The sequence below is a fragment of the Camellia sinensis genome, chromosome 12 (genome assembly GCF_055761805.1).
Source record: "Camellia sinensis isolate YWXY chromosome 12, ASM5576180v1, whole genome shotgun sequence".
Lineage (NCBI taxonomy): Eukaryota > Viridiplantae > Streptophyta > Magnoliopsida > Ericales > Theaceae > Camellia > Camellia sinensis.
The window spans coordinates 64412745-64429724 of NC_138972.1; the positions used below are offsets into that span (position 1 = coordinate 64412745).

Here is a 16980-nt window from a genome sequence, read left to right on the forward strand (position 1 = left end):
CATTAACTAACCCATGGCCCTTTGCAATGTGGGGCTTGGACATAGTCGGACCACTTCCAGCAGCACCCGACAACAGAAAGTTCTTTCTCGCAGTAACAGACTACTTCACAAAGTGGGTGGAAGCAGAAGCACTAGCATCAATAAAAGAGAAAGATGTGAAGAAGTTTGTCTGGCAGAATATCATCACACGGTTCGGCATATCCAAGGCGCTAATATCAGACAACGACACTCAGTTCGACGGCAAAATTTTTAGAGGCTTTCGTGAGGAGTACAGGATAGAATTCTACAACTCTACACCGGCATACCCCCAAGCAAATGGCCAAGCGGAAGCATCAAACAAGGTCATCTTGGATGGATTGAAGAAAAGGTTAGAGAAAGCAAAAGGTAAGTGGGCAGAAGAACTTCCTCATGTTTTATGGGCTTACCGTACCACGCCTCGACGATCAACCGGAGAAACACCCTTTTCCTTAGCCTATGGCATGGAAACAGTAATCCCACTGGAAGTTGGCCTCCCCACAATTAGAAGTGAGAATTTTGATCCAGACTTAAATGGAGAAGCCAGACTTAAATGGAGAAGCCATAGTATTAGAGCTCGACCTTGCGGAAGAAAGAAGAGAAAAAGCACTGGTTCACATTGCCTCGTACCAGCAAGAGTTATCTAGAAAATACAACAAAACAGTACATCCAAGGCAATTTAAGGTTGGAGATTGGGTACTACGCAAAGTAATGGGAAACACCCTGGTACTTGGAGACGGCAAGTTAGGGTCCAACTGGGAAGGACCTTACAAAGTGGTTAGATTAGCAGGAAAATGGGCATACCACTTGGAAGATGAGGACAGCAAAGCCATCCCCAGGCCATGGAACACTGCCAATCTCAAACTATTTTATTTTTAGCTTTTTCTCCTTAGTATTTATAATTTTCTTTTTTCTTTCTCAATAAAACAATTATTTTCTTTTCAGTATAGTTGTTTCCTTCTGTAAAAGATTGTTTTAGTGAGTTAGGAGCACTGTAAACATAGTTGGCCGGAATAACCAACTTTGCATTCTCTTCAGCTAAGATCAGGATCAGTGCTGAAGAAGTTGGTTGGAAAAACCAACACCCCTCCTAAGCCCAGGATAAGGATCCAGGCTGCAGGATGTTTGACTGGAAAAACCAAACACTTTACTCTAGGTTGGCTGGAGAAACTAACTTAGAGGTTGGCTGGAATAACCAACACCCCTCCTAAGCCCAGGATAAGGATCCAGGCTGCAGGACGTTTGGCTAGAAAAACCAAACACTTTACTCTAGGTTGGCTGGAAAAACCAACTTAGAGGTTGGCTGGAATAACCAACACCCCTCCTAAGCCCAGGATAAGGATCCAAGCTGCAGGAAGTTTGGTTGGAAAAACCAAACACTTAGTCCTCTTCAGCCAAGATAAGGATTCAGGCTGAAAAGTGGTTGGCTGGAAAAACCAACACTTAGTCCTCTTCAGCCGAGATAAGGATTCAGGCTGAAGAGTGGTTGGCTGGAAAAACCAACACTTTGTACTCTTCAACCCAGATAAGGATCTAGGCTGAAGAGTGGTTGGCTAGAAAAACCAACACTTATTGTTCTTCAGCCGAGATAATAATCTAGGCTGCAGAGGTTGGCAACTATGGCTTGATAGATTGGAAAGCTAAAAATTGGGATAAAGTATCTCGGCAAAGAGAAGGTTATATTTCAATCAGATTACAGTTAGAAAGCAAGTACCAGCATGGAAGTAAACCGAGATAACAGTTAGAACAAAAGAGGATTTCATTAAGTGCAAATTGAATACATGAGGTGGGAGCTCAGCCCGGTTACAACTTCTTATCCAAAAGCAAAAAGATGAAAATACAGAGATTAAGCAAAAAGGTCATCTATTTCCTCGTCAAGATCAACTCGGAGCCCGGTCTCATCTGGTAGCCTGGTCTCATCTGGTAGTTCGGTCGTCAGATCTTCAACCAGTGGCTCCAACTGAGCTAATTGAACAGCAGGTTCATTAACAACCGGGGTATTGTTTGGCTCGGTCTCTTCTTCGTCATCCTCAGCCTGAAGAAATTGCTGCTGAATGGCAGCAGCGTACTCTGTCATCGAACCCGGGATAAAATACGAAGGAGGGTTGAAGACCTCGGTCTCTGGCCCATGACTGAGCTGTGCCACGACCGCCCTCCATCCGCATTTAAAGAATAAGTCTTTGGCTGCCTTGCATTGCTTAATGTAAAGAGCCTCTCCTTCCTTGAAATAGAGGTTCTCCGCATCCTCCAGCTTCTTTTCAAGCTTGGTTATTTCGGCATCCTTTTTCCCTTCAAGCTTGGTCAGCTCGCGCAAATATTTGTCTTTTATCACGGCTGCAGCCTTTTGTTTGTCCGCCTCAGCCGAGCTAACAAGACTGGTCAGCCGACCATTCTCGGTTCGTAGCTCGGCCAGTTGTTTCTTGGCCTCTTCTAGCTCGACGATTTTTTCAGTTACTTCGGCCATAGCCTGCCTTGTTGTTTTCCGCAGCTCCAACACTTGTTTATGAGCGATATGGTTCTTTTGTATGGCCTACAAAAGGATGGAAAGAAACTTTTTTAAATACGACCAAGCAGAAAGTTGGTAAGAATTTGAAAGATAAGCAAGTGAGCTACTTACCAGCACCATGGATTTCGTGGACGAACGAAGGGCCTTTAGTTCGGTTAGGTGGTTGTGGTGCTCCATGTCAGGTGGAAGGCAAACACTTTTGGCCAGATTAAAGGCCATTAGGTGATTTTTTTCAACAACCACCGAGTCAGTATCCCGTGTAGCACAGTTCTGAAAAGTGATTTTTGGAGCCCACTTAGAAGAGTTAGCTCGGTCAGAGCGCTCTGGTTGTGGGCTTCGTAGAGGGCTTGGTGGAGGAATGGTATCCTCTTCATCAACAAGGCGTGGCTCGGTTGTGGAGGTCCGAGCACGCTTGTTTGGACGAGATGAAGAGGGTTGATGCGTCGGTAAGGCCACCACCGTCTCTTGGGGTAGGCTTGCTGGTGGTACCTCGACTTGGTTTGTTTCGGTCAAAAGGGCCCTCACAGCTCGCTTTTTGGCCATCTCTTGCTCAGCGGTTAAGGGGATCAATTTGATTTGGGACAAGTTTGGGTCCGGTTTAGGAGAGGCTTCCAATAAGAAATCAGTTACCTTGGTTTTCCGTTTGCCACTATATCGGTAGGTCGGTTGAAAGTCCAGTAGCTCGGTCCAACTTCGGTTTGGATATCGCAGGGCGGCGCGAAGTATATTCAAGTTGGGGTAGCTGTATTGGGACTTGAGGAAGTTCAAATCTGTATAAAGAAAGACAAACAATTAGTGCGGTTTAAGATGAGAAAACCGAAGTAAAGAAAGGCATAGTATGAAGCGGAGGTAACTCTACCGACTACACCCTTGTTCCAATTTATTCTATCACCAGGGATCTGGGCCTGCTGGTCCTCAAAATTTCCAGACACCCAGAGGAAGTCATCATCATTTACGTCTTTATCCGGGGTATCCTTCATTATTTTTTCTCGCCAGTGTCTTATTCTTAAATAATAAACCCATCCATCTTCGGCGGAGCCTATAGAATATTGATGGAGCAACTCGACTAAATCGAGATTAAGGCCAGCTCGGCGGTTTAGCTCGGCAATACCATTTATTATACGGTAAGAATTGGTGGAAAGTTGGGTTGGGCAAAGGTTGGTCTGCCTAAGGAATTCACAGAGGAGAGGCTGTACATGGAATCACTATGGACAGCAGGGTAAAGGGAACGAAGCCGTGTTTTCTCCATGGTATGATATCCAGGTCTGCTAGGGAGAGATGGACATCATTAGGGATGTTATAATCTTTTCGAAATTCGGCCATGGCACCTGGTGAGTTAACTAAGAACCTATACTTTCCCATTTATGGTTTAAGTTATGAATAAATTAAACTGGAATGTTAGCTCGGTCGAAGAATGATGTTGAGTAGCTCGGTTGAGCGCTCAAAGGAGTGCCTAGGCAACCTAAGTCTGCAAAGCGAAAAACAAAGGTGTTAAGCACAGATCGTTGGACCATGCTAAAACAAACAAAGGCAAGATAAATGAAGTCCTAGCTCGGCTATGTGAGATACTACGGGTCTTAGCTCAGTTTGAACAAGGTGTTTGTTATCCCGGTTGAGCATCTAGGGGCAGCGTTCTTAGTTCGGTCTTGACTAAGAGTGCTGGTTTAGCCCCAAGCTGTAGCTCAGTCGTGGTTAAGGCATTCAAGCACACTATTGCGCAGACTTAGTACGGTTCGATAGTTCGGTAAAAATGAATCAAACGATGGTTTGACTTGTTGAAACTACTAGTATAGCGCGAAGTGTTAGTTCGGTTGGTTAGTCTGGCCAAACTGACATCAACCACAAACAACTTCCTGGTTCGGTTAGATGGTGATTTTGGATCAAATACAATGTTCTGCAGATTATTTCGTAAATACAAATGGTTTTTACAAGGTTCTTTCCTAGCAAACACAAGGCAGAACATAACATAGGAAACATGAGTTTTGCAAAAACACAAACAATATGTTGTGGATTAAACAAGTGCGAAAACAAGAAAAATAGAACAGATCTGTGTAGCTTACCAGATGAAGAGGAAGGAACTGGAAGTTGGAAATGGCACTGGAGGGATTTACGAGCTTTGCAGTTGCAAGTTTGAGGAGCAATGGAAGATCAGAAGCAATGGAGAGAGAGAAGGTGAATAGGGCAAATGAAGTGAAAGATCCAAAAACAAAAGGGTTTTGTTTTGAGTAGAAAGAAGGACAAAAAGAGCGGGACTGTTCAAATTTTGCGAGATACGAAGACGGCGTGACAGCTGTATTGGGCCAATTAGAGTATGCCACGTGTCCTTGAAATAAGAAGCGATTCAGTTACTGCGATTGAAGAGACGTTTTGACCGGGCAGATAGAGCCCGGTGTGAATTTAGTTCGGATGTAAAGCTAAAGAATTTAGTTCGATTGGTAGGCTAAAGTTTTTTTTAGCTCGGCTGGTGATAGGTAATCTCTATCATGCTATACAGATGGAATTAAGGGGCAATTGAGAGGGTAATTTATATATAAATTGGGCCGAGCTGGGTAATGAGCCGCTGTGGGCCACAGTAAGAAGGGCGGAGTGAGAGAGTCTTGCAGTTAGCCCGGTCAAAGAAAGCCTTATTGTTATCCCGGTCTAGGAGAGATTTGCGGATAGCCCGGTCACCACACTCAGAGTTAGCCCGGTCGTGGCATAATGCAGTTCGCTCGGTCAAACCTAGCCATTCGTTAGCACGGCCTAAGCACACTATGGATTAGTATGGTTTGTACAGAAGAAACCAAGGTACACGCAGTGAAAGGAGGAACCGAGCTAGGTAGAGCTCGGTCTATTCTGCGGCTTTAGCATGGCCATGTTATCTCGGTTATATTGGGACCCGACCATGGTAAAACCATCTCACTTGGTTTAAGTAGTGAGGGGGGTGTTGAAGGATAAGCATTATCTTTCAGGAATGTGATTCCTATGGGGACTCTACAGGGAGGAGTAAGAGTCCTACTAGGATTGTGCCACACGGAACCTATAAAAGCTCATAACATCACCTATGGAGAGGTAACACAACTTTGATTCTCGAATACACAGAGCTTTTTGTCTATTTGTCTATTTTGCTAACTTAGGCATCGGCGAGGTATCCGGCACAAACTTGCCGGCTAACTCACGTTTGTGTTTTCAGGGAGTGAAGCGACGTCGTACGAAAGAGCGCAAACTTGATCAACAGAATTATACGAGAAGGTTTATTTCTTTCCCGTACATAAATGATGAACAATCATTGTTTGAATGACAATTTTGATTATTAAAAATTTAATGGGACTTAAAGGTCCAAAAAAACTTAGTTATGACTTAATAGAGTATAAGTTCATAAATTAGGATTTGTATGTAAATGCCTCTAAAATATATAGGCCATTTTTATTATAAATTCATTAATCGTATAAATAAAAAAATAATATTATCATATCTTTTAAATTTTTCATATTTTCATATTATTTGTATTAATTTTTATCTTTATAATTATATTAAATTAAAATTATATAAATTATTATATTTTTTCTAAACCTCCAAGTGTAATTTAGGCACGCATTTGAGCCCTCGTTAAAAAATAATCACAAAAAAATAAAATATGTTATATTTAAATTATAATTATTTTATTTTTAAACCAAACTTTTTAACCTCAGACTAGGTCTCATTTATCATGTGTCTGTTTTAGTCTAAAAGTCAAAAAATTAAAAAATATCAAAAAGTCTGTAACCTATACTAAAATGTCAAAAATTTTATTTTTTCTTTATTGTTTGCACATCATTTTGTAAAAAATTAAAAAATCATTCTAAACCTACTAAGGCTCTGTTTGTTTGTGTTTTCAAAATATGATTCTACATAGTGATTTCAGTATGGTGTTTGGAACGTGTTTTCAAAACACGTTTCCAAAACTCTGCAGAGTTCTCTGCACCAGCCGCGCTTTTTAGATTTTTTTTTTCAAAATTTTGCCTAACGGGACGTCCGGCCGGTTGACTGGAATAGTGATTTTTTTTTTTTTTTTTTTTTGCAATCGATTTATCTAATCTAAAAAAACGTTTTCTGAAATTTTTAAAATTTTTTTATGTGCTTTAAAATAATTTTAAATTGTATGTTTAGTTATGAGTTATAAATTTTTGTATCAAATATCAAATGTCACATCAACAATTCCCCACTCAAATCAAAACTCTTTTCAAAACTATTTTCAAAACTCTTTACCAAACAAATTTTATAAACTCAAATCATAATTCCAAACCCCATAAACTCAAAATACAACTCATACTCTCACATCATAATTATAAAACACAACCAAACGCAGATTAATTTTTTTATTTCATATTTTAATCAAAAAAATCAAAAATTACTAAAAATAGCATATTCCAAACGAGACGAAATTAATTAAAACGCTAAAAAACTAAAACGAAAACCCACGTCCCAAACAAGCCTGCACGTTTGAAATGGGAAAGAAGAAATAAGAAGCGTGATCCGAAACAAATGGTGATAGTTTGTTTGTTTTTGCTGAAAGAGAGAGAGAGAGCCTAAAATTCCTCATGACTCTCTCCTACCATTCTCCAGCACTCATCATCATCATCATCTTCCAGTCCAAATTCAATCTCAATATTACCACCACACCATTACTTCATTCATACTTCTCCACTCTCTCCTCACGTTTCTCTACTCCCAAAAGGTAACATTTTTTTTATACATCTATCCCTCTTTCTCTCTCTTCTTATGTGTTCATTCATTTGGTTGTTTCTGCATCTCATTACCATTTACAATCTCAGACTTCTAGATTTTTTTTTAAAAAAAATTTAATATGATCTTCATCTTGATGATTTGCATTCATGTATGACCTCTGGGGATAATTTGACTTAATTATTTGTGTTATGAATTGATCCAAATCACATGCCTAGCTTTCAAAGTTCAAACTATGCCAACTACTAATCTGATTTGATGCATAGAGAAGATGATTAACAAATTTTTGTATGTAATAGGAATCACAAGATCATTGATTTATTCCAAAAACCACAACAAGCTTCCTAAAACAAAATTATTAAATAAGGTCACTTTACATGGATTCCGGGCATCGGTTGTCAGGTGGGGGTGCGTATCAAGAGATTGGAACTACCAAAAATATAAGAATTCGTGAATTCAGCAAAAAAATAGTCATATTTTTTTATTTATAACCTATTATGTGAGATAAAATAGTAGTATTATATATAACATACAATGTCAAAAAGATATTTTATTTATTTTATATTAATTATACAACAACATATATATATATATATATATATAATGATGGTGTTAAATAGAAAATATATAAGAATTGTGTGATAAAAAATATCGGACATATACGCTGCACCCTTGTTTAAGTGTCGAGTGTCCGACACAGATGTTTGATTTATTTTGAAGAATCTATGTAACATAGATTTGAATTTCCCATTGTTTCACTCAATACTGATTCTAACACAATCAACATTCTCACACATGATTGTTTCCTCTCATCTTTTGCCATCTAAAGTTTTCTTTTTTTTTTGGGTGAAATTGTATACTTCTTTTACATGCCATATTTTTTAAATGTGCAGTTTACTCAAGATGATTAATTGTCTACAATCATTTCAGCTTGATTTAGCTTGATCAGAGTCTGAAAAGATGGCTACCAGAAAGTTGCGTGGAAGTGGATCGGAGAAGTCTCTGTCATCTGCAGAGCAGCACGCGAAGGTATTTAACCCCATTTTCTGTATTGAAGTCTTAGAACTTTTTCTTAAACTACAAAAAATATCACCGAGGAAGTATATGATTGACTGTAAATTTGGATGGACGATAAGAGAAGTCAAGTTGGTTTCTTTTTATCTGCAAGCATGAGGAGTAGCATTGATCGGATAAAATCAACTAAATCTTTTGTGTGTATAAAACTTAATTGGAGCAATTTGACCTCCTTGTTTCTTGGTTTATACTTTTATTCGGCCTTGATTGTCTTAGTCAGACAAAACAGGAAAGCTAAGAATCATCTCTACGCTTTTTATTTTTTATTTTATGTTTGCATTATTGTACATGTTAAGAATGTTAGCAACAATAACTAAATTGAAGAAGAAAATAAAAATACTAAAAAGAGAGCTTAGACTTGTGTTGATTCCAGTATGCGAAACATGTTTTCCTTGAAGAGAATGAAGCTTCCATGCACAAAGTTCTGCAACACTTTTCTCCCTAAGAAAAAGATTAGGGCATTTAGTGAAACATGTCTAACCCAGATTTAGAAAGAAAATTTGAACAATACACAAATCTGCGGATTATCATAGAGCACAACATATCAATAATGTAATATATGATCATAGCTCAGGCCTGTGATTGGACCAACATCTCTTGCTATAGAGGCAACGTTTTCCCTATTACACCGTGTGCTCATTGTTCAAAACAAGCTTTTCATTGATTTATATACTTTTCATATGTATGCTGGGAAGGAAAAATATTAGGTGAACTAATGAGTGCCCTTTTTGTTCAGGTTAATGAGATTAAAAAGTTCGTCAGTCCTATTGCCAATAAGTTTCCGGTGCTGTGTTCAGATGCATCAATATTAAGGTACCTCAGAGCAAAGAACTGGAACACGAAGAAGGCAAGCAAGATGCTGAAAGAAACTTTGAAATGGAGGCTGGAATACAAGCCAGATAAAATCCGTTGGGTACGAATTTTATGCATTTTGGTTCTTGTTTTACTGAATAGGTTCATATCTTATTATATAGTACAGACCAAAACACGGAGTAACAGAACATTAAAATAAATTATTGTTCCGAGGCACTGCAAACCATGTGAGGAAAATGAGCTGCAGATTTTAACACCGATTGTCCATTCCAACCGTAAGTTTTAATGCCTGTGAAGTAAGGAATATGACTGTAGATCTCTTTTCTCTTTTTCCTTGGCCGAATGGTGTCACCGTCACTTCTAGAGGTCTCTGAACATGATTCCACTCTACATTGCATGCTGGCTGCCCATCCAAAGAGGACATCTTACAACGACACTCATCTTGTTTGGTTGTTAAATTCAAAAACTATTTTTGACTCTTTTGTTTTTTCTGTCTTTTTGGTCTTAGTGAACTTTACTCCTATTTTATGTTAGGGAAAATTGATGTGATTTTCCACAAGTAAATCAATTAATGGGAATAAAAATTAATGCGGAAAAATTAAATTAAAGGCAACACAAGAATTTTTACGTGGTTCCCTCAATGTGAGGTACGTCCACGGGATCGAAATCCGATTCCACTATCAACCAAATAAGTTCCAAACGATTACAACGAGACACTAATAGTCTCACAAAATCACCCTTAGGTGAATTTCAAATAATCACAAATAAACAAAGAGGAAAGACCTCACCAAATAGATGAACCAAATCTTCTGAACCAAAGTTGTAGAAGATCCAAAATAACAACCCAAATCAATTCCACCAAAACAGCCGAAACGACGTGAAGAAAATTCCACACGCCAGCCACCGAATAATAGTGCTTTTGAAAGAACAAAACTTGAATCAATTTGTAGCACATGTACCAAGATTGAACAAACAAATAGCTGCTGCCTCACGTACTACGGAAAAAGGTGAAGAACCAAGAATATATATATTAGTTATATTATATATTGTTAACCAACTTGCTTCTATTCTCCCCCTACCGACTTAGGTGGAGAGATCAACCATACCCGCCAAAGTTCGACACTTCAAATGTTTGTCCCTCGACAAAATCTTTGTCAACATATCTGAAATATTATCATCGGTGTGAACCTTTTCGAGTTGCAACAATTTCGAATCTAACACATCACGAATCCAATGGTATCTCACATCAATGTGTTTCGATCTCGAATGAAAAGTAGAATTTTTACTCAAGTGAATAGCACTTTGACTATCACAATAAAGCACATACTTTTCTTGCTTCAAACCCAATTCTTGCAAAAATTTCTTCAACCATAACTCTTCTTTGCAAGCTTCTGTAATAGCAATAAATTCAGCTTCGGTAGTTGAGAGAGCAACACATTTTTGTAATTTAGATTGCCATGCCACAGCTCCCCCTGCAAAAGTCATCAAATACCCCGAAGTAGATTTCCTAGAATCAACATCACCGGCCATGTCAGAATCTGTGAACCCATCAAGCATCGGCTTACCATCCCCAAAACACAAACACACCTTCGAAGTCCCTCGAAGATATCTTAGAATCCATTTTACCGCTGCCCAATGTTCTTTACCCGGATTAGAGAGAAAACGACTCACCACACCAACAGCGTGAGCAATATCCGGCCTTGTACAAACCATGGCGTACATCAAAGAACCAACTGCTGAAGCATAAGGAACTTTCAACATCTCTTCTTTGTCTTTTTCACTTGTAGGACATTGATTCGAACTAAGTTTGAAGTGACTTGCAAGTGGACAACCAACCGGCTTTGCTTTATTCATGTTGAACCTCTCAATAACTTTCTCAATGTAGCTTTCTTGAGACAACCAAATCAGCCCCTCTTTGCGATCACGAACAATTTTCATACCAAGAATTTGCTTTGCCGGTCCCAAATCTTTCATTGCAAAAGACTTGCTCAACTCCAATTTCAACCTGTTTATCATGGTAGAATCTTGACCCACAATTAACATGTCATCAACATAAAGCAAAAGAATAATAAATTTACCATCCGAAAGATTTTTCACAAACACACAATGGTCCGAAGTGGTTTTAGAAAAACCATTATTCATCATGAAAGAGTCAAATTTTTTGTACCATTGCCGCGGGGCTTGCTTGAGACCATACAAACTTTTCTTCAATTTGCAAACAAATTTCTCTTTCCCTTTTTCCACAAAGCCTTCCGGTTGCTCCATGTAACCAAACACTCTCAAGTGCTCATAAGACACATCTTTATTGGTCCAAACTCTTTCTGGAACATCACCATTCAATGGATAGGAAGGAGACAAATTGATCACGTCAACCGCTGTCTTCAATGCCTCACCCCAAAAGGATCTTGGCAATTTAGCTTGTGAAAGCAAACACCTTGTTCTTTCCACAATGGTGCGGTTCATCCTTTCGGCAACTCCATTTTGTTGAGGAGTCTTCTTAACTGTCTTTTGATGCCGAATACCTTGGCTACGACAATACTCATCAAATGGCCCAATGTATTCACCACCATTGTCTGATCGGATGCACTTCAATTTCTGCCCTGTTTCTCTTTCAACCATGGCCTGAAAATGCTTAAATACTTCTAGAACTTGATCTTTAGTTTTTAGTAGAAAAGCCCAACCTTTCCTTGAATAATCATCAATGAAAGTAACAAAATAAAGTGCACCACTATGTGTTCTAACTTTTAAAGGACCACAAACATCAGAATGAATCAACTCCAAAACATTTTCTTTTCTAGAAACAACATTTTTATGAAAAGAAACTCTATGTTGTTTACCGGCCAAACAATGAACACAAGGTTTAAGATGTGTACCTTTCAAACCGGGTAGAAGCTCTTTCTTGAACAATACTTGCAGCCCCTTTTCACTCATATGGCCAAGCCGCTTGTGCCATAATTCAGTAGAAGTATCTTCTTCAAGTGCATTGACAACACCTTTACAAATTTTTCCTTGGATCGAATAAAGTGTATGAGTCTTCTTACACTTAGCCACCACCAAGGAACCCTTTGTGAGCTTCCATATTCCATCACCAAATTTGTTGTTGTAGCCTTCATCATCTAGCTTCCCGGTAGAGATCAAATTGAGGCGAATGTCGGGAACATGCCTCACATCTTTAAGCAACAACTTGCAGCCTAGATTTGTTTCCAAGCAAACATCACCCATGCCAATAATCTTGGACAAACCTTCATTACCCATTCGAACAAAACCATAATCTCCTTCGGTGTAGGTAGTAAAGAAATCAACTCGAGAAGTCACATGAAAAGAAGCACCGGAATCAATCACCCAATTGCTCTCTTGGCCCACAAAATTGATACAATCATCTTCACAAACGACCATGAGATCAGCATTGGTAGTAACTGCCGTTGTGTCTTCTTGCTTCTTGTCCACACTTTTGTCACGCCTTTTCTCCTTATTCTTGAGCTTTCGGCATTCCCGCTTCATGTGCCCTTTCTCATGACAATAATAGCACTCAATGTCTTTCTTTGAAAAAGAACCATCTTTCGATTTGTCACGGCTTTGATCACGACCATGAGGAGTCTTACTCCTCCCCCTTGTTTTGCTTCGACCTCTCACAACGAATGCTTCCGAATGAGAGGAACCTGCTGATTTTCTTCTAGTTTCTTCATTCAACAGGCTACTAGTGACTTGGCCCATTGTGACAACTCCATCAGGCGCCGAATTACTAACGGTCACAACCAAAGTCTCCCAACTTTCGGGCAAAGAACTTAGTAGCATCAAAGCCTGCAACTCATCATCAAAAACAATTTTCATAGAAGCAAGTTGGTTAACAATACTCTTTATTTCATTCAGATGTTCCGGAATAGGGCTGCCCTCTTTATATTTTAAATTAACCAACTTACGAAACAGAAAAGCTTTATTTGTGGCTGATTTCCTATCATAAAGGCCCTCTAATTTTTTCCATAAATCATGTGCTGAAGTTTCAGTAGCAACATGATGAAACACACTGTCATCAATCCATTGACGGATAACACCAACGGCTTTTCGATTAAGCCTATTCCATTCATCATCTTTCATACCCTCGGGTTTGCCAGAATCACCCTCAATGGGTCCATACAAATCTTTACAAAATAATAAGTCATCCATTTTAGTTTTCCAAGTTACCCAATTACTTCCATTGAAGCTAGACATGCGACCCACATTCCCCTCCATTGATTTACACAAATAAATAAATCCAAATAAACCGTAAGTTCTGATACCAGTTGTTAGGGAAAATCGATGTGATTCCCCACAAGTAAATCAATTAATGGGAATAAAAATTAATGCGGAAAAATTAAATCAAAGGCAACACAAGAATTTTTACGTGGTTCCCTCAATGTGAGGTACGTCCACGGGATCGAAATCCGATTCCACTATCAACCAAATAAGTTCCAAACGATTACAAACGAGACACTAATAGTCTCACAAAATCACCCTTAGGTGAATTTCAAATAATCACAAATAAACAAAGAGGAAAGACCTCACCAAATAGATGAACCAAATCTTCTGAACCAGAGTTGTAGAAGATCCAAAATAACAACCCAAATCAATTCCACCAAAACAGCCGAAACGACGTGAAGAAAATTCCACACGCCAGCCACCGAATAATAGTGCTTTTGAAAGAACAAAACTTGAATCAATTTGTAGCACATGTACCAAGATTGAACAAACAAATAGCTGCTGCCTCACGTACTACGGAAAAAGGTGAAGAACCAAGAATATATATATTAGTTATATTATATATTGTTAACCAACTTGCTTCTATTCTCCCCCTACCGACTTAGGTGGAGAGATCAACCATACCCGCCAAAGTTCGACACTTCAAATGTTTGTCCCTCAACAAAGTCTTTGTCAACATATCATTTTAGTCATTTTTTTTTTTGGGTGAACCTTTTAAAATTTCTCCACAAATATTTTTACTTTTTAGGTGCATCAAGATTAGGTGACTAGGAATTTGAAATTATTTTTGTTCTTCTTTTTCTAGTGAACTTTTTATTTGTTTTTAATTTCTTCACAAATATTTTAAGTTTATTTAAAAAGTACTAAGAAAAAAAGACTAAAATATGAAAAAGTTCACTGAAGATAAAAAAAAAACACATGAATTTTTTCCAGAAACAAATTTCAAAAACTAAACCAAACAATCATAATTGCTAGAAATAATGTGGTGTTTTGAAAGTTTGAAGCATGCCTAAAATTGAAGCTTAATTTTGACTGTCGTCTGTTAGTGTCAAACAATTTCTTTGGGCTAGTCCACATAGGGCAATGCCTTGGCTTTAATTGGGACCCCGCAAGTGGATGGTGGGATTAGTCCCACGGATTGGTTGGTCCAATGGGTCTAAATACCGATTTATCAAAAAAAAAAGTCTCAGATTTTACCCATGATTGGGTGAGGGTTGTTATTCAGTCTGCGATAATTTTGCAGTCCCAACATGATTGCTGATCATAAAATAAGTGGTGCATGCATTTTATATATGTTTAGGTCATATTATTTATTTTTTCCTGGTTTTAGGAAGATGTTGCCCATGAAGCCAAGATTGGGAGACTTTACAGAGCTAACTGCTTCGACAAGAGTGGAAGGACTGTTCTTGTTATGAGACCTGGCTTCCAGGTAGATATTATAGCATTGCAAGCATCTCAGATTGCATCACTAGTATCGTTCATTTTGCTATCATCTGTGTTTGTCTTTGACAAATTTTTTTTTTTTATGGTGTCAGAATGCGAGCTCAATAGATGGGCAAATCAAATACTTGGTATATTGCATGGAAAGAGCCATAATGGATTTAAAACCAGACCAGGAGCAGATGGTGTGGTTAATTGATTTTCAAGGGTGGAACATGTCAAGTATATCAGTGAAATTGACTCGGGAAACAGCTCATGTCTTGCAGGATTGTTACCCAGAGAGGCTGGGCATTGCAATCCTCTACAATCCCCCGAAAGTCTTTGAATCCTTTTGGTTGGTAGGTTATATTGTATTGCCACTTACATAATCTGCTCATCTTGATCTTTATTGTCAGATCATTTTAGGCTCTTAATGGTGAATTTTAGTGCCTGCTATCATGGTTGTTAGAATCGTGCAATTCATGATTCAATACGAGTTTTAAGGAAAAAGATTTGAATCTTGCTGTTGAATCGGAAATTGGTTGTTAGCATACCTCAAGGATTTTTATGAAGACCAAATCTTGAGCTAGTTTTAACTTTCAGATTTGTACCTAATACACCCCTCCCAAAACCCCATCCAATAAGGACTAAACTGGGCGTACATTTTAGTTAAGTGTTCTTCGATTCATGAAGAAACAAATAAGATAGTGAGAACTAATGAATGAGTTGCTTCTGAACAGAAGGCACCTTGCTAATTATTTATTTATTTATTTTAACTTCAACTGTCTTCCAAAATTCTGATGACATGTGTTTCTTTATGCAGATGGTGAAACCATTTCTTGAGCCAAAGACATACAAGAAAGTGAAGTTTGTCTTCTCTGACCCACAAAGCCAGAAGGTAATGGAAGAGCTATTTGACATGGACCAGCTGGAATCTATCTTTGGTGGTAAGAACTCTATCGGGTTTGACTATGAAACTTACGCGGAGCGTATGAAGGAGGAAGACAAGAAAATGAGCGATGACATTAGTTCCGGATGTTCCTCTCCTTCTCCATCAAACATATCCGAGTTTCAGCAATCAGACACGGCCTCAGATGGTGGTTCCGAAGCCTCTGATGAAGGTGACTCTTCCCCCACTGATGAAAAAAATACTTCAAACACGGAGGGTGTCGATGAGAAGATAGAAGGTCCTCCGCTTGGCTGCAAAGACGTGGCAAATGTTGATGAAGTAGTAGATGCCACAAAAGAGGGTGGTGAGAAATGAGGTTTGAATTTAGGTTCATAGTTAATGATTTTTGTTCTTTTAAGTTTTGAGGGCTACCAATTCTTTATTTTTTGGCACATAATATAGGGGGCCAAAATTAAGTAATAAGAATGCTTCTCGACCAATTTCTGTATTAACCAATGTAAATTTTCTGGTATACTCGTAATTTGAGAGATAGAACGTTTACTCATATGTAATTTTGTTTTTTAATGGACAAATAATTTACGATGGAAGCCTAAAAGGCTTATAATTAGGGCCTTTTGTTGTAAGTACCATTGAAGGTTAATAAAATAAATAGAGAGGGTTGCCAATATTAGCACTTCTTTAAATACTTTGAATCTCCCATTTTTTTGAGCCCCTACTATTACATCGTTTGGAGGGGTACGCGTGTGCGTTAAACAGTTCAGACTTTCGATCTCTTTGATCTAGTCTTATGAGTGCAATGTAAAACATAAATGAGAGTCAAAATCCATCAACTTTAATAAAAAATCCTTTTTATTGCAAAATTTTTGTCAGAAATAAATTGCGTCATTAGATTTCAGAGTTGTCACCTAATATTTTGAAAAATTAGGAAACTTGTGACTTGTATCAAGGCTATTGTTCATCGTAACCAAAGATGTATCGGTTTGGAACCTTAAATATGAAAGGGGAAGATTTTTAATTGAGCATCGCTACTCACCCAATTAAAAATCAGTCTCTACTAAACCATGACACTACAACATATAAGAGTTTTAGAGACCAAAGTGAAAATTTTGTTGCAAAAGACATTTGGGGACCCATTTTTATCGTCGTGAGGATAGTCGCTAAAAGTTGTCCTCAAAAGTAAAAAACAAGGCTTTTAACGACAAAATTTTGAAAATGTCATTAATAAATAGACTTTTAGGGACAAAATAATTTGGTCTCAAAATAGTTTATTTTTTTAGACAAAAAATTTGGTCCCAAAATGATA

At 38.2% G+C, this 16980-nt stretch overlaps 1 protein-coding gene across 2 annotated transcripts; it reads left to right on the forward strand.

The window, feature by feature from the left end:
* Positions 1-6983: 6983 nt before the first annotated feature.
* Positions 6984-16311, forward strand: LOC114313542 (uncharacterized). 2 transcript variants are annotated; one of them, XM_028259913.2, is made up of 6 exons: positions 6984-7217; positions 8156-8254; positions 9036-9212; positions 14679-14777; positions 14884-15126; positions 15591-16311. In XM_028259913.2, the coding sequence occupies exons 2-6, from the start codon at positions 8186-8188 to the stop codon at positions 16029-16031; spliced, it is 1029 nt and encodes a 342-aa protein (XP_028115714.1). In that variant the 5' UTR covers positions 6984-7217; positions 8156-8185; the 3' UTR covers positions 16032-16311. The 2 variants fall into 2 exon arrangements, with proteins under 2 accessions (XP_028115714.1, XP_028115715.1); XM_028259914.2 differs by having other exon boundaries at positions 6994-7217; positions 8119-8254.
* The last annotated feature ends 669 nt before the right edge of the window (positions 16312-16980 follow it).